This window comes from Rhyacophila brunnea, unplaced genomic scaffold, assembly GCF_057557595.1.
Source record: "Rhyacophila brunnea isolate RB1 unplaced genomic scaffold, BYU_Rbru_1.0 scaffold_22, whole genome shotgun sequence".
Lineage (NCBI taxonomy): Eukaryota > Metazoa > Arthropoda > Insecta > Trichoptera > Rhyacophilidae > Rhyacophila > Rhyacophila brunnea.
The window spans coordinates 14617322-14644092 of NW_028232882.1; the positions used below are offsets into that span (position 1 = coordinate 14617322).

Below are 26771 nucleotides of genomic sequence, written 5' to 3' on the forward strand. Positions count from 1 at the left end.
ATATTAAGTACAATATAATGCACACGTTTTTTTTACATTTTCATGACTCAATTCATAGATTGACCAAAACACGTTGGACATGCCTTCCATACAGGATTCCAGATGTTAATTTAATTTAATTAGGTGAGAAGAGAACTTTTTTGAAAGAAAAAACATTATAATAACTGAAGTTAGTTAAGTAGGTACATAATAATTAAAGGTATTATTTTTACCTGAATCCGGTTTTAAAAAGGGGTGCAAACTGCAATTGGGGGTCCTCTTTCTTCGATACTCCTTCGACTCGTCTCAAAAAATGTTAATTTCACTCCAATTTAATTCACAAAGAAGTCTTTCTCCCGAGAAAACAATGCGGCGATCACAGGATATCAAAACACGCGTGCTTGGAACCGATTTCAATACTAATTTGATAGACACGCTGCCATCATGAAAATTAAAATTTTCCGACTCCAAATTATATCAAAATTGGTCGAGAAATTAATTTACTATAGTGTATTGGACACGTCAAATTGTTAACCGTTTTGTACGTAGGTAAATAATATTATAATTCAACATAAGGCAAGTTTTATCACAAGAGATTGATAATTTGCGCCCATAACATTGATAGAATTTATAATATTACAAAAAGAATGTTTATTATATTCATTTTTTGAACTAAAAGAACATTCGAAATTCGAACAGAACGTTTTTTTTAAATATCTTTAAAAATTATTTTATGAAATTGCTTGAATGCCGCATAATATAGTAGAAAACTGTTTTATTTATATGCGTAGAAATACAAATATTATATTAAATTCACTTTTGTTTATTTAAACGTGTTGTCAGTCGCACTTTGTTTCCGTTGCAGTGGTAGTAAGTTGTCGCTTAGCGCTGGATGCGCCGACGAACAGTTTTGTTTGTGTGTGGTTTGAGGAGTGTTGTGTTGTTTTTGTCGTCCTCTGAATGGCGGACGGGTCCAGCTAGTTTGACGTCTCCATGCGAACTGAACTCTGGAGCTGGCCGGGTGAATACATCGCCATCGAGGCGCGCGCACGGCTTTCCCAAAGGCGCGTCTCGGCCTACATAAATTGCCGAGTTGAGCTTTCGTGAAAATATTTTCCGCGAATCATATTGATAACGGGAGCTAATTAAGCGTGTGTTTTTCGTCTGCCGATATGCACGGTTTTGTTTTGATTGCCGAAAATATCTTCACCTGCGAGGTATAGTGTAGTAGCACCAAAGAATCAACGGATATACTATATAATAAACATATATACGTCGAAGAAAAACGGAAGAATAACACGCCATAAAAACCCAAAACATCTATTACCTACGATAACAAACACCGTGAAAGTATCAAACATTACATATTGTCGAACAAGAATTTCTTTTCCACGTGTTAAAACTGTGAACTAACAATCCCCTCAGTACAGCTAATCACGCCCCCAAATTTATCATTTCATTGTACGCTCCCGTGATGTACTGATGTATCAATTTACGTAATTTAATGCTTTTTATAATAAAAATATGTCTAAAACGATCAGGAGTGATGTTAGAACGATTATTAATTAACTTTTAGTTTATTGCAAAGAAGAAAAGGAGTCGCATCTAAAAAGAGAACTGATACACTATATAAAAACGCCTCTAGCACGCTTTGCCGCCATGACCAGTACGTCACTGAGAAGTCTTCTATATTATGTTACTACAGCGACTTCCTGTTATCGCTGATTTTTTGTTGTCGGACAGTAACATACATACCCACTTGAAAAATACAACTCCCGCACCTACTAGATTCGCATCAATGTGCTTTACCAATCGAGCTCTGTGCGTCCTGTCTAATTACGACAAAATTAACTAGTACAGTGCAACTTATATAATTATCAAGTCTTCTACGTCACCACTGTCGTTTCTGGAACTAAAATATACAATGTACACCTATATAATATATATATATATATATATATATTTCGTTGAGCAGTTTTATTATGTAGTGGTCACTTGAGCTAGTATATCATTTTTTACATCAGACTAAGAATAGATTCTCATTTTTTTTTAACTTACGACACTTTACCTCTTGGATTTACAATCGAAATAAATACTGTCGATGTCTAACTGTTATCATCGTGAATGTTCTTCTCGATAGATATAATATACTTATGTAATTTTATATTAAAGTGGATGCTATAAATGGAGACGATATGCATACACAGATATATATTATATGCTCATGATAGCCGAGCGGTTAACGCGTCGTGAGTCACAGGTTTAAATCCTGGGCTTGGCAAATACAAACATTGTTTTTCAATGTGTGTTTGGAGTCATAGTATGGACCTAATAGAATAGTTTGAACAGTGGCTAACGTCCACTTCTCGTAAAAACAAAACATCTATTAATACAAACCTCCACTTTAATTTACCAATTGATTATTCGAAAGATTTCAGGTCATGCTAGCTGGGTTTAAAATATCACATAATTTTTTTCAGTCGTAGTAGGATATGTACAATATTACGAATATAACTTAGAAATTTTTTTGTTTCATATTGACTCGAACTAGTTAATAGAAAGCACAGTGTATTAACATCTGCTCTTTGATGGATAATATTTAGTTAATTATACAATAAATAGCTATCTATATTGAATAACTGTGTATAAATTAATATCTATAAAGTTGCCGAAATACGATACAGATTAAAAGTAAACTACCACTTTCGCTCCCAATCGAAGCATATCGACCGTGTTTAGGAAAAAGGGCGTATCCCACACAGATCAAATTTTACAGGATAAGCAAAAAATGTTTTTTGAATGATTTTGGTTCAATATTAATAAAAAAAAATAAGCCCAGACATTGGGTGCATGATGATTGATGATTTGGTTTAATATCTTTTCGATCTACTAATAATTAAAGACATTATTACAGAAAAATCGATAAAATTGAGGGTAAATGCTTTTTTCTTTAAATTAAAACTTAATTATAGCTCAATTAAAACCTGAATTTAGATAATAAATCGGCATTTGTGGCTTACTTCATTTTTAATGATCGTGTATTTAGTTGTATACACTGTTAATATATAATAAAAGCACTTTTAGAAAAATCGAGGGTTACGCCCTTTTCCCTAAACACAGTCGATATGGACCTCCACAGAGGAGAGATTATGTTACCAGACTTTCTACGAATAGTATTTGTTAGCCCTTCGCCCAACCCATTGGGTCATTTCCTTACACTGGATATAACACACAACATGCATTTTTTAGGGTTTCATATTTTATACAGTGACAGCTAGTCTGCCAGTAGGTCAACGTGGCTGCAACGTAATGTGAGATACATAATATAATATTAGTACAGTGATATAATGTGGATAGACCTTTGCATAAAATGGCGGTATGTATTTTCCAGTGCAGGGAGGGTGTTTTCATATTTTCACGGGGTGTGAGCGAGGGCACCGTTTCCCCCACTTCATTTCTCTGCGAAAAAGTGAGTACGTGTTCACCCCTTGACCCCCACCGCGGATTCAGCAGGGGTTCAAAAACCTACCCTGCACACATTTCAATACGCCATGATGAAGTTTTGTAAACATTTTGTATTGTTGAAAAGGTATCTAATTAATATCTATCCCCCGCGGCCTATTCTGTTTTTACGTTAAATTCATTATTTTTTTTTAATCTGTTTTTATTTTTCTTGATGCCAACCGTATGGATTTTGGCATTCTTTATTTTTCTTCTTTTGATGATGGAAAGTTGGCGACCAACTTGCAATAGTGTAGCTAGATTTCAAAATCAGCCAAGTCCATAATAGATGAATAGGAGAAAAACAGCTTTTTGTTTTCTCAAGTACACAGTCACAAGGGTGCAAGTTTATATTATCTCGAGTATAGAATATTTAAAATTAATAAGTTCCATATTTTGATAATGCAGAAATGTTAGAAAGCAATAGTTCTTCAGCAATTCACAAAAAAGTCAAAAATACCTAAAGGTGGACTTGGCTGATTTTGAAATCTAGCGACACATTTCCCCTCTATCCTGTTAACATTAAGTCACTCCACAGCCAAGAGAATTTCATTCTGTCTACGCTTCTGTTGCCTTCGACCTTCCCAGTTGGAATAAATTATACTTCTCATTGCGGAAAATATGGCTGAAATATGCAGCTTTTCTGGGGGTGATATTTTTTTTCCATTTGTCGTGGCTCACCTTGAAATATTTAAATTTGTAATGTGATCGATCTTCATGCAATCACTTCTCTGAAGCTTCCAGTGTTTTTATAACGTCTAAGCTTCGACTCTATAGTGAGACTATCACGGTATGGAGTATTATCTGATCGTCCTCCATCGAGTGCCCGTACCTACATACGTCGCGAAGAGATGTTTCATTTCCCCCATAAATATAGCTGTCCTAGGGCTGTTTTTCAGTTACTTACCACAACTTCGCGTCCGGACATTTGTACGTATGCAGTTCACCGTATCACACTTTACCGTGAAATATCGTATCGAAAATATATGGTCGTATATTTAAAGGCCGTCCAGCCTCTTTGGGTCGTCTAGTACTGAGATAAAATTCATGTCTAAATAAAACACGGTTCTTGTCGGTTTACAAGAAGCCAGCGGAAAACAAATTTTGAAAATAGTCGATATACTGGGTTATTTGTTAGGTTAGATTAGGTTAGGTTATTTTATTCTGCAATGCTCCACGAACAACGCGTATTTTTTTCATCTCGGTGGTATAGACTTATAGAGCGTATAGTAGGTACACGGTCATCGGCGAAATGTTGTATTATGTACAATTTACATGTAACCCCATAACCTACGTTCCTTCGACAGGCATCATTCGCCACTGTAAGACAGTCAACAAATGATGAATATGAAAATAAATTCTACTTGTCATATTAATTGAATAATTCTTATTGAAAATCTCTGCCGATACAATCATAATAATTATGGTGTGTACTCTTATAAACGTATTGTGTATAAGTATAAGCAAAAATACTCAACTTAAAACATGGTCCCTCTCTCTCTTTCGGTTTCCAATTTCTCTGTTTATTTTGTCATTATATAAACTCATTTTGATCAACAATAACAGACAAATTTGCTAAGAATATCAGCTATAACCATTGAAGTGTCGACTTTATATTGTAAGAATTGATAAACAAAATAAGCACACAAAATTAATATATTCGATATAATTTACAAAGTCAATTTTTCCTGCCATAATTCACTATTTGCTATATTTTCAGACATACGTACACCGTATCCTTTCTTCTTCTCCTTCTTCACTCAAGCATTTTGAACATATTAGATTGATTAAAACAAGATATACCTAACTTGCCGGCAACACCGAGTTGAGTCCCGTTTTATTGAGGCTTTCCAGCGATCAGTAATGCTGAAACTATATATTTTGATTTTTTTTTACTGCGTTTTGAAAACCTGTGTTATTAAAATTATACACAACATACCTATATAGATACGACAATTTCAATAGTAAATGTTATATTTTCCTGAAAGGTCATAGTTCTATTTATCGGTGTTCTGTTTTGTCACTGTTCTGTTTTTTCATGTTCTGTTTTGTCACCGTTTTGTTTATTCATGTCCTGTTTTATCATGTTCTGTTTATTCATGGAACCGACAGTGCCATCGGCACCACATCGCACAGCTTCAACGTGGAGATGACAGCTTTATGATGTATTTATATTTGCGAAGAAGGTAAATTGACTCCTTCATAATATATCTGGGATTGGATATATTTTTAAGGGAATAAATAAACTTATCGGGTGGTCCATGACTGTTTATTTATGGTCGTAACAATGCAAACAATCTTTTGTTCTCTTCGTAAGCGGAGTATTTTACAGCGAAAGTTTATTTTTACGCTACTCATTTTACGCCCATGTTTACGATTATCTGTAATTATTAACTCGTAAAAATATTACTGAACTACACACCACACCTGCCATGGGACAAGCAGTGTTGACGCGCTTTCTTTAGGCAGGTCACAAGATCTAACCTCGTTAGCTAGGTAAATAATTAGTAAATATAAAAAAAGAATGTATGGTCAAGCTTTTACGGAAAGCAGTATAATATTAGTCACTCAGGAGAAGATTGAATTTCAGAGTGCTCACGATCCTTAGACATTAGGAAACAACTAAAAATAGAAGAGAAAAACTCCTCATTGTTAATGTGAATAGCCTTGGATATCCTCACCGTACGCCAATTCAGCCATATCGCAAAAGCTTTCAGTCTTCCGATGATGTGTTCCTTTGACTATTACGTATACCTATAATATTTAGTACATACCTACCCAATTACTCTAAAATATAATATAACATTATACATATAATAGAATGATTGATTACATAATAATATTCTTTTAATGTAGCAATCACTCAGTGGTGGTAAAACATTATTAATTTGCATTGTTGAGGACCCTTTTAGGCATATCGTAAGTACCTAACAAAAGTGCGGGGAAACAATTAAACGACAATATTTCACAAATTTGTCAAACTGTCGGGTGACTAATGACTTTCAGTTCATTTTCGCTTGAAGACTTTTGACCTTTACGCTGTTTTACAAATTCAACAAACGTATCATCAAAAATAAAAACAAAAGTTAAGAAGCTCTCCTGCCACGATGTAATTATAAAAAAAATACAGTTTTAGTACTACATGTGAAGCTGTGGTAAGCATATATGACTCGGTTGATTACGGGTTCGAATCCTGCGACTAGGGTGAAGACAAATCATATACATACGGCAAACACATTGATTTTTGTCGATTGCTGCCATATTCGTTTTACAATTTCGTGTTTAAAACTGCGAGCTTTACTAAGCTTAAAAGCTCAAGAAGATCTCCAATAAAAACATTTTTTTAGCTTTGAAAGATACGATGTAAAGAAGATTATAGAGGTATTATTCAGTATCTTCGTATGTTTCCTTTTTAAATAATGCACTCAATGAATTGAGCGAAATAGTTAATAATCAAACATGCTGTTAAAAATCCTGTTAAATATCTCATTATCTATGGGACTACAATACTTGGTTTTGGCCTCCACTTCCTGCGCCTCCACTCTCCATTTGCTTTGACCGAGTATTCTTATATTTCCTGTGGTGCAGTCCAGCCATCTCAATTTCTCTTGCAATTGGAGGTCGCGTGTATAGCACGCCTTGCTGGTATATTCTGCGGCATTGTATGCACTCTTAGCATTGTCATATGCCACGTGCTCTTTTCACCTCCCATAAAGTGTGTACAGCTCCTCATCATTTATTTATTTACGAAAACAAAACATTGTGGACATAACTACAATTCAGGACGTTCACAACATGAAATTCACATTATAACAAATATTACTCTCACAAGAGAGACGAAGATAAAAAACATAAACAATTGTATAGCTACAATAAAATAAACTTTCAAAAACAAAGTACGAGTACATCATTGAAAGGAGCACGTCTTTAGGGAGCACCCTCGCTAATGGTACCTGATAGGCTTGACTTCGATAACAGTTCTGACCCAGAATAGGTCATGGCTTTATACCTTGACCTCCGAATGACAGATTGTTTTTCGATGTTTATTTCAAAATATATTAATTATTTCACATAATTACATCAGAGCAGGATGTGTTACACATTTGCACCCCAAGGAAGTAGACAAGCGTACGCTATATGATTGAGGTCGCCAAGTAGATGACATGGCAATGGGCTGGAAATGTCACTCGGCGAGTGGACAACCGCTGGACAAATGCCGTCATACAGTGGTACCCAAGGGGCACTAAACGCTCACAGGGACGCCCTGAAACCCGCTGGATAGATGAACTCATAATGTACGTGGCAGCAAAGAGCTAAGGACCGAGAAGAGTTGACGTGAGCTAGAGGAGGCCTTCATCCAGCAGTGAATCGACCCCGGCTCGATGGTGATGATGGTGATGATGATGATGACACCCTTTAAGTCAATGGGTGCCGGAAAGGGATGAAAACACTCACATCGTTTTGCTCAAAATACACCCATAGAATAACCCTTAAATAGATAAGCATCTTAATATGGGGCACTCTATATAATTTGTTTTAGTTTATTTTTCTTCTAAAGAAAACAACATTTATATCAATCGTCAATATCAAAGCAACGTATTTACACTTTATATAATGGAATTGTAATAGTATCCATGCAATAAACAATTTTATTTTTGTTATATTATTTTGTAACTTTGCATTTGAGCGGTTCATAATATAATTATGTTTCCATGTATCTGTTCCTGAAATTAATATTATATCAGATGGGTCAATGTGAGTTCAATAGAGTCAGAGCGTCATAATTTATTATAATTGCTACGATAAGCGTGTCCAATTATTTTTATTTAAGTGCCCACGATTTATGTATATTTAATAATTTATTGCGAATGTTGGGTGTATGATATTTCTATTTGTAATTATTATTGGAAGAAATTTGCAACAGACACGCCAGACCAGCAATCAATCTAAAAAATAAAACTTATGCAATGTATAATTACTTATCAATAGTAAAATGAAATTCCTTTTTACAAATGGCCATTTTTTCGACATAGTAACATATTATACAATTAGATACTAACATTAAATCTCTCCGGAGAAGGGTAGGGAAGGAAAGATATGGAATAAAACAAGTTATAATAAATAAGTAGTATGTATATACAAATCACTAATCAGTTCGTATTTTTTCTGTACTAATTACATAATTATTCAAAGATACATTTATGATGTCGGAAAGCTATGTAATGATGAACGTGACAGTTAAACAAAACACTAAAACAGTGGCCAATAATAATATGGCAATTTCCCGCGATTAGAAGACTATTAGTGTTGTCATTATTTAAATTACGACTTTCCGTAAATTATTATATTATTTATAAAATGACATACAATGGTAAAAGAATGATAACTGCACGATATATATATATATATATCGATACACCAGTTCAATAGGGGAACAACTCAAAATATAAAGGTTTTGAGTTAAGAATGCCATTTGATGTAGAAAAATCTTTTCTTTATAATTCAGCAAAAAAAAATTATTAGTAATTCCATTTTATAATCAAATTTATTTGTTACTTCGTTATTAAAATGTACAATTTCATTGTGCATTGATGAATTCCACTAAATCAAATACAAAAAAATATACACTTTCATCGAAATCAAGGCTTTAAAATTAAAATAAGAATTACTGCAAAAAAATTCAAACGCCATTATCTCGGAACAAGGTTTTATGAGTTGTTCCCCTATTGAACTGGTGTATCGATATATTAAATAACTATAAACGAATAGTTAATATGAACTTTAAATAAGTAATTTAAAGGTAACTTTATCAGTATATTCCGTGCATAATTTTTATTTATTATTTACAAAATTCTGCCTCGATTTTCGATTTTCAATTTCAATTTTTTTTTTTAACATATTGTGGACATTACAAATTATAAGTTTAAGACGTTCACAGCATGACATTTAGAAACAAAGCTATATAAAACAGTATTACATAAAAAAGGCGATAGATAAATTAGATAGGTACAAGGAAGTAAACCGGATGAGTTAAGCAGACCCTATTTTAAGAATTTATAAAACAACGTCCACCTAAACTCATTCTCACGTAGGTGGAATATATCAACGCCCGAAGCAATTTCGTTGAACATAGTTATCGCCCTCCCAATTGGCATTACCAGTGGCAGGTTGGTTCTGCACCTTGGGAGAATAAACAACTGATGGTCTCTATTTCTAAGATAGTTATCAGGAACACACAGGTCAACACTGCCCAGAATGGCAGAGTTCTCATTTATACCTCGTATAAGTCGAAAAAAATACGTAGCTAAATAAAGATTTCTTCTAAATTGCAATTTATTGATGCTTACAAATTATTATTTTGCTTTTTATTATTTCTGTTTATAAAAACGTAATTATTTGACAGTACCTGTCAGTTTTGTTTCATTGTTCATCTGTTTAACGTTATTCGTTAGATACTTTATTTTATATTTATCCAAAAATAAGTTGACTAGTGAATAAACCGACATATTTAAATGATTAGATTGTACATCTATGCATAAGACCCTTAATATGATTAATCTAATTACCAACAATTATTATAATATAGCAGTCGCCTCTTATGTATGCTTTTACTTTATCTTCGTCCAGCGAATTTTGAAATGTCGTTCGTCCCAAATAATGTATTACGTTCACTGTAGTAGATTCCCCAGTGGGATATGTCCCATTTTCATCAGAAAAACACAATCCCGCTGTGTCGGCTGGTGTGAGTTACTCGTTTTTGAGCCAAATATACAAATCCTATGTGGTTTAGAGCTTTTTAAGTCGAAATATCTTTTTGGTCAGTTGCCCGGGGACATAAGTTGGCATAAAGGGGATGTAAGATGTCCACTTCGATCTGAAAAATAAAAATAAATCATTATCAATAATTATAAGTTAACATACGCTGGCTTAGTTGTTAGAGCGGATGTCATCGTATAAATAAGCTCGAAGCCTTGGGTCACGATTTCAACAAAAATGCATGTGGTTTTTCCTCCAGTATCTATGGATTAGGGCAGGGGTTCACAAACATTTTCGTCAAAGGGACAATTTTGAAATCAAAAATATTTGGCGGGCCATTCTTTTGTAAATATTTTCTGTTTTTAAAAAACATAAGGCAAAAAAATAAAAATATATTTCATTGTATTTTTAACTAAATATACATTATTATTACTCTTATTAATATACAAAAAAATTATATTTAATTTTTTTCACCATGTGATATATGCAATTGTTTGTTTGAAATTAAATCCTGTAATCTAGGCTCAAATTTTGTGGTGTGAATACGCAAAACAAATGCGATGGTTGTCTATTGATTTTGATCTTGAGTTTGATTTATTGATGCTCATTGTAGAAAATGTTTTTTCACATATATAGGTACTTCCAAATAAAGAAGCCACCCCCTCACTTCGCACATCCGTATAGTATATATTAAATAGTGTTCATTCATTCTTGCCAGAGAATAATAATAATAATAATAACTTTAATTTTAAATGTAATTTTCAATATTCGATATACCTACAGATTTAACATAAATCTCGCGGGACACATCAAAAAGTCACGCGGGACACACTCTGTGAACCCCTGGATTAAGACTATTAGATAAATGGCTAAAAACTATTCCTCGTACAAGTGGCTTGTTAATATAGGATTCTACTGAAATTCTATATTTAAAATTGCAAAACAAATTCTACTTCTTCTTCTTAGTCAGGCCCTCAAGACTGAGGAGTTACCCGGATTATTAGACCGTATGATAGCCTTCTTCATGACTTGGGTTCACTCCTCTCGGTATTCAGCGACACGCAGTGCCTGTATCAGCGGAAAATCTGTGGCACTCTCGATTTGGTCCATCCTCTCTGAACCTTGACCTGACTAAATACCACGAGTTACTCCCCAAGTTGTCATATTTTTTTGCGGGCTATACGGCAAAAAATTGGAGAGTCCGACGCAGGTAAACCGGGAGGAGTCTGTGTCAATTGTGGAGTTCGCTTATGATAGACTCATTCGTCTATTTGGCCGTTCACGAGACTCTCAGCATTCGCCCTCAGTACGACATTGAAAATGCGTCTATAAAAATACCACATAAGCGTGATGTTCGATAGTTTTGAGGTAAAATATGACGTAATTGGAACAAACGAGAGTAAACTATGCAATAGGCTTCATGCAAGTAGAGCAATACAATTGGATAAGAGAAAAAACAACTACGTTAAAGTTCCCACCACCACCCGTCATATATGCACAGCCGTGGATATGCACGGCCGCTTTCCATGATGCTTTAAACGTGTTTGAAAGAAGTGATTTTAAGTGCTCATTCCGTCCCGAGACGGAGCCGCACGGGACTGATGATGTAACCATGCACCGTAGTGCTTAAAGAAGAAAGTTAAGAAAACAGTCGGAATTAATAGAAACAATAACAATAATTAAATTCGCCATGTCTAATTCGTGCGCACTAGAATAATTTGCAATCTACGCAAGTTCGAGGTTAAATTATTTCACTTCAGTAAAACGTATAATAAATGATTACAGTGAGCTCAGGAAACTCAGAAATAATGGGAACTGAAATACCTAACAGATAAGGAGTAGCACGTAACCGATCTCGAGTAAGGAAGAATCCGAGATAAACTTAAACACATGTCAAGAATACGTCATACTGACAACTGCTCTCGGTTTATGCATTGACGCTAATTTAATATTGGTGTATTACATACATAATGCGTGTTTCATTTTCGTAGGACACTTACACATTCAAAACCCTGCATCAAAATGTAGCGTATTGAATATAGCCTATCGAGATTCTATTTATTATTTGTTCTCTGAGCAGTGACGTCCCTAGACAAAATGCCGCCCTGGGCAGCGCCAAAATGTAACCCCATTTTTTTATACAGTATTTTGTATCATCCGTACACGGTGTCATTTTTTGTCACCATGGACGTCGAAGGGCAACGGAAGTAAACTAGACATCGTGAACTCGACAAAAAAATTACAGTCCTGTTAAACCTTTTATGTTAATTAATACACTTTGTTTCCAACCTGTGAGCTGATTTTTTTAATGGAAAATATTTTCGTTATTACTAAGTTTATGTAGCTATTTCCATATATGATTCTCCTCGATTTGCCACCCTTTGAGTAACTGCAGCCCCTAAGCGACGCTCAATCTGCTTACCCCTACGGGACGTCACTGTCTCTGAGTGAGTTTATGATTAAAAAAAACTCTAAAAGAACTACGCCTTAAAATAAAGAACCTATGGTTAACCTGTAATAAATTATATTTATATAATAATATAATACAATGTAGAATAACAGCAAACTATAAAAATAACATTGTTTTTTACCTGTTGATATAATTCATCCCAAACGGAAAGTCGTAGGTATCACTTTGTCGCTCGGTTCCTTCTTGTCGGCCGTCGCCAGGACCGCCCAAGGATATTTCGCGGCCCCACGCCTCCAAGCCCCTGTCCTCTGCCGTACCTGTCCACGAAATTCATTTTGAAAAATGTTTCATGCCTCAATTGTGTAAACGGATTTATGACAGACAAAAATACGAGATGAAAATATTAAACAACAATTATTATACCATTGCAAATGGGCTTTAGGTAGATTTGTACGAAGGAAAATTGTCCGAATGAAGCATTCATGGCGAATGGAATTTTCAACGATTATCTATTTGACTTTGTAAAATAAGTAACAAATTATTTGAGATAGGTACCTACACCATTTATTTTTTAATATACTGATGCTCCAGTTATTGTTAGGGTTAGGTCATATTAGAGTTTTACCTATAAATAATTTTCCTAAAGAGGAGGTTTTGCCGTATAGGTACATAGTGTTATAAAAATCAACACTCGTAGAGACAAATTCTTCTGGTATTGCGGCCACGACGAAATCTCTTTGGAGCGGTGCTAGTGTCATTTGAAAGTAATACCCCGTTTACACGTGCATGGATTTACTGCTGACAGTACGTATTATCACAGCCATAACAATAAAATGTACGTATACGTGCACATGCAAGTTGCAAGATTGCATGCCTGAATCAAAAAAATCGGAAGATTCTAAATTTACACGCGACCGTTAGCTTTGTTCGATATCTGCGCCTGCGCAGTAGAACGCTAGTGGCAAACCTGCCGGTAAAATATGAACTACACTACACAAAGACTCATTTTGAGGTTAACCGATTTTCATGACCTGTCAAATAGTACTATAAAAGGACAACATCGCGCCTCGCTTACTCTTGAAGAATGATATTGGGAGACTGTCAGCACTTTTACTTGTAAACAATTATTATCGCGATAGTTTAAAATACACACTATTGCTGCAAGTAAATCCATCCAAGTGTACAGGCGCTATAACACCTAAACGAGTCGTCTGCATTGCCACATGAATCTACTACATTGGAAACTACCTACTACGACTATCTTGGAAAATGGCAAACGGTTTTAGTTTTTAAGCCATATCCAATATGTTTAGACACTTATTAATTTTACTGTGTGTCTCATGCCCTATTTTTTTATTGGTTGAATATTTTCAATTGCCAGCCGCCTATAGCGAGAGAACATTTCCAAGTCCCAAGACACACGGCGAATCAATAGTTGCATAGGCAATGAAATGCACATCCGGAAATACAAAACTGACCTAGTATCTAATATGTATAGTAGTCGACGCGGCGCGACCTTGCAGCACCATGTGTGTCTCAACCCTAAGTTATTACGAAGTACTTTACACTTTTTTGTGTTTTTTTGTTTTAACGTTGGACATTAAATATATGCATACCTGGAACCAAGTTGTCAAGGAAGCACCCTATAACTCCTCCCAGGAGAATGGACGTGGAAAGTAGCACTCCAAGAACTGCGTCCAGAATCTCTACTCCTGTGTTTATGGCTCCAGGATTCGCTTCCATCCACTTACTCAAGACGAGCGGGAAGAACATGGAGAAACCAATGATATAGAGGTTCCTGGCGTTGTTTAGATTCACGTACTGGAGGGCGGACAAACCTTAAGGAAAAGAAATATATAAAATTACAAGAGTTATACTCTTATATTCTTCAAAAATCTATTAAATACCTATACACCGTGATGATAACATAGAAAATTAATAAATACCATATATACGGATAATTATACATTATTTCATCGCAAATAATGTAATACTGACCACGGTAATTTTTCCACGACCCTTCACTCTCAGATAATCCTCCAACAATGCTACAACGAGCGATCTAATATTGACGCAGTGAGGGGTGCGTGTTATAGAGCCGGTCCAATGGAAACTGCGTAACCTTCTGATAACCTTATGCTCCGAGAATGGAGCGTAATAGGCTGCGAATGTAAGTAATACTAATAATATAGTTTCTTATAGTCTGTTAAATATGGTAAAATAAATTGTGTAACTTTTTTATAAAGTTGAGTTCATATTTTTAAACAATTTAATTATTGCACGTTACATAATAACCTCCACCCTGGTTTTATTCCACTGAACAGAAAGCCACTAGAAGAGATTTCTATGAAGAAAGCCACTAGAAGAATTTAATGATAACAGAAAACTCCAGGTAGTTTTCCATCACGTCAACGTACTTATAAGCGTATAAATTTAACAATTAAAAATTACTTTTATAAAATACAGTTAACGAAATTAAATTATAATGGCCCGTAAACGAGCAACTAAAATTGCAGATTGCCGATACTATTGCCAATAAATGGTGGAACCATTTCCCAATTGCTGGGCAATTTATGACCCGACATCAGTGTCGGGCATGTGAGGCCGGTGTATTTTGTGCGTACACGTGACTTGAGATAAAGCAGCAACGCCCGACAACAATGTTAAAGTACCATATCTCGTGTTAAATATTCACATAAAAATCCAAAATAAAAGAAGGATTTGGGTCGGGTCCTATTTAAACAAACGTGACACAATAAGTAATGTAAACGAGGAATTAGTTATTGAAATGTCGTTTGTTTAACGCGTGCGTGCTACCTGTGCTCCTGTATGGCTGTGAGACATGGCATCTTAGTAAGCTTCGAGAGTCTCGGCTTTTGAGCTTTGAGAATCGATGTCTCCGCCGAATCTTAGGGATACATTGGTACGACCGCGTTACAAACACCCGAGTTCGTGAGCAGACACAACAGCCTTCGGTGATTGAAGTTATCACTAAGAGACGTTTTACGTGGCTGGGACACGTATTCCGGATGCCGCCAAAAAGTGCGGCACTCCGTACCCTTGTGGCACAGCATCAAGGGTTCCGTCGCCGTGACCGGCCCTCCATCACCCTGCAGCGGTGCTACAAAAGCGACCTACGTGCTGCAGGTCTGACATGGCGGGAGGCGCAAGAGTTGGCGATGGACCGAGGGAAGTGGCGCCAACTTGTGCTTGCCCTATGTCCCAACGTTGGGAAGCGACATGGTGGAAGAAGAAGAATTATCTATTTAAAAACTTTACAACAATGTCAAAAATTGACTTTCAGTAGGTAGGTATTTGTTAAATTAATATAATAATTAGTGCAAAGAAAAAAAAAATACATACACTTATGAAGAAAGCAAGACCGATTACCACAATAGGTACTACCAATCACTCCTCGATTTTTGGCAACTGGAGACTCATACAGGAGTTAAATGCATATAATTATGCAGGGTATTCAACTCTTCAATTGCTCACGTTGTTGTGACAGTTGGCCTTTTCATATTTTTTTTTATTCATTATATAGTTTGGCTTTCACGTTCAGCTCAGGACGTAAATAAATCTCATGAATAAGCTCCACTACCCCACCGTATGCCCATTTATTCATTGTACGTTGTGTGGATTGACAATAATAATAACACCGTAATATTGTAAAATTGTATTGAAAAAGTATAATAATTTACTGTCGAATCTGGTCACTACAATGTTTTTGTTGTTGCTAGGGATGAGGTTGCCGAATGCAGGTCAAACAGAGACGCACATATGGAGCAGAGCGAGAAGGATATAGATTTATCAAGGAATTATTGCGATATTTTCGATTGTGTTCGATATTAGATTTATCGATCAACCATCTGTCAGAAAGCATGGGTATTAAATCGAAAGTTTCGTCAGCGTAGATTACTATTTTCGTGGTTTGGGGAACCATTAACGGCAACACAATTGCCGTAAAAAGTTGCTCGTTTACAGGCCCCTTTGAACTCCCAATAACAACGACGGGATACATTAACATAGATAGGTAATAACATAGGTATTAACATAGGTTACATTGGCAGATTCTCATAAAACACGATTATATTGCATAAACAACTCAGATGGAGATAAATCATTCTAGAGTGGCATCATTGGCGATTCGTAAGTTTATTGGCATTGATGTGTAGAATCCATGTTTCAAAAACAATACAACTATAACTCAGGGCTCGAAATGGACCGGAACGCACCGGAGCGCCGTTCGGGTTCATACAATCCCCAAAATTATCGCTCCGTCTCGTGTAAATATTAATTTGACAGTCTGAGCGAGATATGTCATATTATAAAAAAATCTAACACAATGGTTTTTTTAAATACATATATGTATAGAATTAGATAAGTAACAGTGTTAATATTTTCGTAAAATTATCAAGCGCTCCGGTTCGTAAATTTTTCCATTTCGAGCGCTGCTATAACTGCAAATCGCTTTAGCTGTAACCATGGTGCAACTACTGCAACTGTAGAATTATAAGATTTGCCCATATTTAATAATGCAGTTATTAAAATCGTATCTATCGTTACCTATAATAATTATATGACACCTTTTACTAATGTTAACAAACGAAAATATGATATTATATAAATCAAACTAAACTGTAAAATTCCAACAGTGATAATTATTATGTTATTTTACCTATATTATTTTTGATGTCGGTGGACATATAAGAAGATGCCGTAGTTATTAATATGAACACAAGTTTTAAAAATATAGAATCAATAGAAAACTCTAAGCTGCTTTTAATAAAAAAAAAAGTCAAAGAATTTCATTTCAAATAATGGAACATTTTCTCATGTTGTACCTATCAACTCTAATAGTGAGTAGAGAGGATCAAAATATTGCAGAGAACTAGGTATTATACATACTAGGAAACGGTCTGTTATGAAGTTTGCGAACAAAGCTGGTTGCCGTTGACGGGCCGCAAGAGAATGAGGTCTCTTGCAGAAGCGATAGGGGATTTCCCATTCCACAGTGTTATTTACTCTCAACAGCATTCTAGTGCTTCCACAGAACTAAGGTGACCACACTATACCACAAAAACAGTAATAATGAAGCTGCACTATTCTGTAAAAAATCGTGCTTTATATTAACTACATTAATTCCGGTATTATAGTTTTATTAAATTATCAGAAGCGCATTTACATGCCAGAACATTATTTTCAAACGGAAACATCAAGGAAAATGTTGGCATCCAAGTTTGGGGAAAATACGATATTAGCTAGTTCTGTAATAATTATTTTATTGGATCTGCCGCAGATGATAGTAGATAATACCCTACCTTTATTATTAGCTTTCACAGAGTTATAGTAACATCTATCAACATATGAGCATAGTGAACCAAGTCCATTCTGGTATTTTTGAGTAATCTAGGTTCAAACATAATTTTTGAGTATTTCTTATTCTGTAAGGGTATAATTTCCCTTACACAATAATTTAAATGTACTCTAAATAACACTTCAGAATTGCAATCACACCCTTACAGATTTAGAAATACTCAAATATTATGTTTGAACCTAACTTACCCAAAAATAACCAGAATGGACTTGGTTTACTATGCTTGTGAACCACTCAGGTATTATAACCAACGATCTCAGACGATAATAATTAAGTAATTGTCAATCAAGCATCATATTAATCAGTCGATATCAAACCTTTTAATCAAGCAGTTTAAAATTAACCTCTCAATTAACTAGTCGTTCCTTGCATATTCTATTTGTCCGATAATGGCTAAAAACTATTAAATACTAAACTAACATAGATAACTAAATTAATATCATCTAATATATACATCATCAGAATGTAATACAGTGTACATATACAATAAATAGCCATTATAAACAGTTCTGTCTGTTAATCAATTATGTATCTACATATCAAAAATTAAACAACTACCTACAACTAGTATCCCATTAAATGAATAAACAACTATAGAGTAGAGGTTATATTAACATACTTCTTTTTACGAATAATGGTTGTAATTTTTTATTCATCCAACCATAGCACTGAATCAAATGCACATTGAAAAGCCGATATGGAGTCACTGGTTCGAACCCGCGAGCTTCAGATATAGGCGCTCTACCAACTAGGCCATCTTAAGGTAGATGCGATAATTAATTATTATGTTTAAATATGGAATCATGGCAACAAGAATGTGGGGCAGAGCAACCATCCGAGAACTGAGTAGCAGTGAGAACACAAAAGGAATCTTATTCAACTGAACCTTTTATGCAACCAGTTGTATACAACTTGATTTTTAAAACATTGCCTACATTAACAGTATAATTTCTGGTTTTCATTTTTTATTAACAAGTTAACAAGGATTGGTAGCTTAAAGCACATGAGAAAATATACTTATAAAAAAAATTAGAAAACAAGTTACAGCAAGTTATTCGAATCTCAGGGCTCAAAATGGACCAGAGCGCACCGGAGCGCCGTTTCGGTTCATGCAATCAGCAAAATTATCGGTCCATCTCGTGGAAAAAAAATAATTTAACCGTCTGAGGTGGATAGATACCTACGCGATAATAACAATAAACCGAACACACTTAGTTTTATATAATTCGATAACTATGTTAATATTTTCGGAAATTTATCGAACACTGTCGAATCTAATATATTTCAATGCCCGGGTGGGTGGTCTTGTTCTTTAATACTTTGGACGCTGAAGACGCACATGCGCGTAATGACCAGGCGGCCGATCGATGTAATTAACGTGCATTTTAAAGGTGCTAATTAAAAAATCATTATATATTCAGCAGCGAATGAGTTAAGCTAAAAAATATATACATACACTATGTTATATAAGAAATAAATAAACTTAAAAGAACGGATCTCTAAAACGTCCATCCAGGGAACTCAGAAATAATGGTAATATATAAAAAATACCTAACGAGTGTGGAGAAACAGGTAACCGATCTTGAGTGTGGAAGAATATGAGATAAACTTAAACAGGTGTCAATAAAACGCTTGCATTTCGTTCCGACAACTGCTCTCGTGTTATGCACCGATGCACATTCAATATTGATATATAACACACACTATTGCAAATCTATAATATGTGGTTCATTTTTGTAGGACACTCTCACATTCAAACCCCTGCGTCAAAATGCAGTGTATTGGGATATAGCCTACCGGAATTATATTTATTAATCTGTTTTGTACGTTCATCCAAAGTGTTCCGCAGCTTTTTTTTTGTTGCCTTCTTTTTTGAGAAAATAATAATTTGGAAAGGTTCATCGTCAGTACATCGGAGACATTAAGGATCGACCCGAAAGACGAAAGTTGCCTACACGATGGTCCGACTAAGTGAAGGATGCTTCGATTATCTAAATACCCTCAACTATGTGTACTGAGATACAACCTTCCAAATTACAGAGTATGTTATACCTACCAAACTTTGCATATTAGTAAGGGTTAATAAAGAATAGCCATGTAATATGATGCAATACCTACAGAATTACTCTAATTTGATAAACACAAGTGTGGGACATCAGGCGGTCAAAGAACTATAGACCTACGCCGGATATCACGTCATACAAGACGTCAATAAACTAATTAAAATGATATCACCAAAAATGTATTAATGGGACACGCACTTTGCGCCCTTCGTATATTATTTTGAAATCTTTGTAACGCGTATTTCTTGTCCGCTGTATATGTACTCGCATTTTCGTTGAATAATCTTTAATGTTTTAACTTTCGTGAAAGCTTATTGTTTCCCGATTATATTCTCTCCATCTAGTCTAAATACATCCTTGAAGGTAAATCACTTGACAATTACCTTCAAGACGACGGTCTAAATGTAACAGCTGTGAATGCTACTCAGGAGATGCACAGAAATCCAGTCTTTGGTAAGGAAACGAAGGAAAAATAACACCATCAAACCACACCAGGTTCCTGTCAACCCAAACTACCTGTTTCCTTTGCCTTCCTCCTAAGGGACATAAAAATACGGGAATGGGACAACTGGACGCCAGGACAATTGGACGCCGCATTGTCGTAGACACGTAAACAGAACGTAGACGATGAATTTTAATCAGTTTCTATCTACTACTTCGTAGTTTTAATTCATTTCACTCTTAACATAATGTTTTTTTATTGCGGATTGAGAATTACCATGCCTAAGGCTTTATATAAAAATAAAAACTCTTTTTTCGTTGTTGGAACTTAAACATATGGACGATTAAATCATTATTTACGAGTGCATATTTAAATTTTCACCAACTATTAAATCGTAATATAATAATTTAAATATAAATAATATTACTAAATATATTTTTAAAGGTACGTATAAGTACCTAACGTATATTTCTTTTCGAATTGCGTGGCGTCCAGATTTCCCGGCGCCAAATCGTCCTAGACCCAAAAGTACGATGGACTGTGTGGATTGAAGAAGAGACACAACTAGGACATTTGATATGAATCACGGTTCTCAACAATACACGCGAAAACGAAAAATATTATATTTTGTATATATTCTAAATTTCACCTTCATTGAATAACGACTGAATATAAATTCAAAATTACAAAAGCAATTAGTTTGTGAGATTGACGTAGACGCCGAATCTGTAAGACTTTTTATTGTTTTGCTATCAGACTTTGATAGAACCATAATATATTAATATATTTGTTTAATTAAACACTGTACGTATGTACATCCAAAGGCTAGATTTTTATTAAACATTTATACGTACCTTAATTTTGTTGCCAGTCCTAGTAAAAAAAGCCGTAGAATCAGAACATAAAGAAATCTCTCGGATCTAAGATTAAAGCCTCAAAGAAAGTTGCGTTGGATTTTTTCACACTTGAAAGGTATACATTAAATCTTGTACTTTAATAACACCTTTATCGTTCACAAGAGATATAAATTATGCATTAGCTTGGAATTTAACACAACGATTATATTTGCTACTTATTATATGTTTTATTTATTAAGGGATCTGAAGAACTATATTATAATATTTAATAAACTATTTTTTTATTCAACGAATAATTCACAAGATTTAAAAATGTGACATTCTAATTATTTGAACATACAAAATTTTGAAAACACTTCTGAGAAAATATATTATAACCAATAGAAAAAATCTTTTTGAAAAAATAAGACACCCCGCAGGAATCGAACGCATCTCTCGAGCTTCGCGCCCATGTACATATGCCACTATGCTAAAGGCGCCATACTTAATTGGGACAAATTTTAAAAGCGCTTAAGAGAGTATTAAGAGTCATTAGTTAAGATATACACATAGAGGTATTAAATTAAAAGAGGGGCAAGGAATCGGCTTTCTCATACAGCTGAATGAAGCAGGCCAACAATAGCCGACAACGTACAAGAAATAGCGACGCGATAAAAAAAAAATCTGGGCATCACAGAGGATTTACTTTGGTCATTATAACGTACCCATATAATAATATAATGTTAACGTTAAAATTTTGCCACAGATTGATTACCAGCCCGCCTCACCATACTTTTTCACCATACTCCACCATACTTTCATATAACCTGCCGCCCCTAGGATATACATAAGAGGTGGATTTCTATAATTATATAATATTAATATTATTGAAAGATAGAAGGTACTAAAAATTTTAATTTGTACATTAAAAACATAAGGAAAAAAATATTTGGTTTTATGGTGAAACTATTTAACCATGAATATGCAAAGATGGATTTTTTGTTATAGTGGAACAACTTAAGAGCGTACATAAGTGAAACGGCAAATAATTTTCAACACTATGAGAGCGATAGTCTACTTGTGAGCACGTCAATTTGTTTTGTGATGGCGTCGGAGGAATATATTCTTAAATCGTGTAAAGATGACTAAAAAACGTTCCGCATGTACTTGAAAAAGAAAACATGTCAATGAATATACTATTATTATTAGTAATATAACATTAAATGGACGCATGTTGGATTTTTATATTTTATAAATTATATTTCGTTCGGATCGCGTCATTTGCACAATCCGCGCATCGCCTAATCACGATCTTTTTAGACCATGCCTCAGCTGATTTATAGCCTTAATCTTCAAATTGCGTATATTGCGATTTCTTCTACTGCGCACGAATTACATAGGGTACATTTTATTATTGTTATCGTTATTATTTCCGACTGCTCTTACATAAAACCTATTGCATCATTTTTCTCGCTAATTCCATAATTAAAGAGAAGTGAAAAATAGAACCTCACGACTCTTCATCCTAGGAAAATACAATTTTATCAGTCAACATAGAATATATGGTTTTCAACTGACAGGTTTCAAATGGTGTTCAGAGCAACTGGTTTGAATCTAAAAGAAATCACACGAAAACGCAAAATATGAGGCAAACTTAGCTCTGAATAACTAGTGGGAATAGAATTTAGAAAATGTTTCACCATTTTTGAACCCTGACATTTTATATTGTTGTTTATGTAAACAAAATATCTTACATACGCAATAGGTAATAACGTGTCTTTCATTTAAACTTTACAGAAAGTAAAATGAATTCGCATCCATTCATTTTATGAAGACAATTATTTACAATTCAATTTTGAAATAAGACCGTAAACCGCTATGTGGATTTCCAAGAAATTTATATTCTCTTTCTAGGTACATACTGAGATTTTCAATACGTTTTATTTTTCAGAAGAAAGCATCAAAATGGATACCTACATACTCTTTCCAGAAAATACTTATAAATCACATAATATCATCTTATAAAGCTAACAAATTCAAAACAACGTATTTTTGAATCAAACAACTCAAACAGATATCTACTTGTACCACTAATATTAATACGTGGCATGACTGTGATCTTCAATAATAATAATTATTCATATCTACTTATCGTGCCATCCCCTAGCGCAGGGGTCGGCAAACCGTGGCTCGCGAGCCACGTGCGGCTCTTTGGGAATTGGCTGCGGCTCTTTGACAAATTCCCAATTCACATTTTTTACAAAAAGGGTATGATTTTGATCGCTTTAAATCCGCCCATTGCAAAAGTCAACAAATTAATTTTTTTTCCATTTCATATTGACACGAGCATTTTTGAAAAAAAAAAAATGTGGATTTAACAAACAAAGAGTTATATAGCTCCAAATTTGTAGGTCTTGGCACCAAAATTGAGGATTTGCAGAGAGAAGAATGCAATTAATTTTCACAACACAGCGGAGCGCTCTAAAAGATCTACATAATAAGGTAGATACTACGATGAACAATATAAATAGCATTTAGGAAAGCCAAATATGTAACTGATAAGAATTTGCAGTCACGCCTAAAATTGAAAACTACTAGTTACATACCAAACATACAGACACTCTCCAAAGAAATGCAAGGAAGGCCATTGTTCACATTAGTTTTAAGGAATGCGTGAAAAGTGTATGTAACTCATTTTCTGTAAAAATTATATTTATAATGTCAACAATAAAAAAACTTATATTTGCGTTAGTTTTATTCGCAAAATATTCTTCACTTGATAAATAAACAATAACATTCAATGAAATAAATCATATTTATAAAAATATATGTATGGCTCTCGAAAAAATTTTTAACCGTTGTGATACTCATATTTGGCTCTTCAAGAGTTTGCCGTCCCCTGCCCTAGCGGAAGTCGACCACCCAGTGACGTCCCGTGGGGGTAGGCAGATTGGGCGTCGCTTGGGGGCGGCAGTTACCCAAAAGGCGGCAAATCGAAGAGAATCATTAGGTATATATAGAAATAGCTACCTACCTAATTTTAGTAATAACGGAAATATCTTTCCATTAAAAAAATCAGCTCACTGGTTGGAAACAAAATGTATTTATTAGGTACTATAAAAGTGTTAACTGGACTTTTTTTGTCGGGTTCGCGATGTCTAGTTTACTTCCGTTGTTCTTGGACATCACGTTTTTGGTGAACAGCAATGACACGTGCATACCTATTTTAAAATTTATCCAAATATTATGTTTGCCAGTCACTCGCGAGTTTTGGAAGTTGTCAGGTGTATTTGTAACTGTACCTATCTGAAACCGTCGATTGGCAATATTGCCTATTGAAGCAGAGATAGCATTTGAATTAGATTTAGTGGTATATATTATTATAATATATTGTTAGTCATGTATCCATACAACACATTTCTTGGAGAGATAGAGAGAGATATTGGAGTCACGAAAGGATGATAAAAAGTACTGTATAAATAAAATGTGGCGGCATTTTGACACTGCCTAGGGGCGGCATTTTTTCTAGGGACGTTACTGCGACCACCATCAGGGCGATCTTAGCCTTATCATCAGCTATCCGGAACAGTTCAGTGGAGCTACACTCCTATCAATCACGGAGGTTCTTTAGCAACGAAATGCGACGTCATCCTCCGCTACGTTTACCGCTGATCTTTTCTTGGATGTTCTTATAATGTGACCAAGGTACTGTGGTTTTCTGGTTTTGATACTACACAGAACTTCTCGGTCATTTCGTGTCGAAGCCATAAAAGCCGTTCCGACAATGCAATCAGTTATCTAAATCTAAGCTGTACCGAAGTCTATCTTGTCCACCTCACACCAGCATTGGTAATTGCTGTTGCTCAATATCAGGAATATTTATTGACTTCCTAGTCTAGATCCGGTGTGTTCTGTGTTACCAGGGTCACCTTTAGAAAGATGTGGTGCTGGTACAGACGATCTAGGTGCTCTCTCGCAAGTGCACCACGTTTTGTTCATTTTTTTTAGATAATTATCTAAATTTTAGTTTAGAATTTCATTGATAATTAATTACTTACGCACATATCTACATATACCTGCCCCGTATGTAGACAACGCTGCCGGCGCCTATGCGTAGGTAGCAAAAATAATAATATATGCATAATTTTGTTAAAAAATGAAATTATTTCAGGAGGTATCATGTCAATGTAAAAGGTACCGACTGTGATGAACGAAATATTCTTGTTTGTTACGAATTACTAGCCGCTTAAGAGGTACCGTTATAGTAAGGTTTAAGTAAATGAATGTCGAAGGGACAGGGGAATATGGGGTGGCTGCAAATAATTATAAACTGCGACCCTGCGCGAAATATCCAACATTTAGTGGAATAAGAATGTGAGTTTTCTTACATGCATCACCTTACACAAAATCCTGGCGGCGCCCATGGATAGGCTAATGATCTATTCCAGCGCATCTTTTCTATACGCAAGACTACTTTCGGCCGCTAAAACAGCTATCTAGGGTAGGAAAGTATCAAAATATTAGCACTTATTGTAACAATTACAACACGTCAGTTGTGATTGTTACAATAAGTGATATGTTTTAACAGCACCTCTCTTGGCTACGATAAATTTCAGAGCGAGATAGTCAGTTTTTACTGTTTAGACGGCTAACTTAGTGTAATTGTTAAAATAAGTATTAATATGTCGATACTTTCCTACCCTAGTTAGCTACCGTATCGGGCAGAAAGCAGTCTTGTGTATATCTATAATATTACTCATACACTTTCATTTTAGGACAGTGAAGACCAGTGTCAGGTTTACTCAGAGCGAAGGTAGGTACTACCTCTAAAGTCCCACTTTACCCTACCTAATAATTATTATTTTTAGTTAAATTATGTGATTCTAAAAAAGAGAAATACATTTATATTTTTACTGGGTACGTGTTGTAATTGATCGTATTAAGGCAAATCATATTAAAAAAAAAATGAAAAGGAAGTTTTTATTTTCTTTTTTATCATGGGTCTTCAAAATCAATCAGCGTCCCAAAGCACGTCCTAAGACCACCACTCATTAACATTGACAGGCAGAAAAAATAATGACAAAATTGTTGGTCATAACACTCATAACTATGTTACTATATTTCAGCATATCTACATAATATTGTTGTAACATCAGCAGTTTTAATATTATCATAATACCATGTCAACTTTTCTAACGCTCATTGTTACAGGAAACAGTTTCAGTATTTTAGTTGAAATGCATTTCTCGAATGCATCCTTTCTTTACCATAAATAACCAATACTTAATTCGTTAAAAAGGGTTACAGTCAGACAAGTCTATGATTTACTACTGAATTCAATTATTATTTTTTCACATCGCATTAAACTACTAATTCCCTACCGTATATTAATTATATCTCTAAAATT

At 34.8% G+C, this 26771-nt stretch overlaps 1 protein-coding gene across 1 annotated transcript in view; it reads right to left on the reverse strand.

Moving 5' to 3' along the window:
* Window positions 1-8596: 8596 nt before the first annotated feature.
* Window positions 8597-26771, reverse strand: part of LOC147070077 (solute carrier family 23 member 2) — a 42193-nt gene continuing 24018 nt past the window's right edge. Inside the window, exons 11-13 of the mRNA XM_085949462.1 lie at window positions 14263-14484; window positions 12828-12963; window positions 8597-10354 (exon numbers count right to left, since the gene is read on the reverse strand). Of these exons, the coding sequence (XP_085805588.1) occupies window positions 10267-10354; window positions 12828-12963; window positions 14263-14484 (446 nt within the window). The 3' untranslated portion in view covers window positions 8597-10266. The remainder of the gene's footprint in view (window positions 10355-12827; window positions 12964-14262; window positions 14485-26771) is intronic.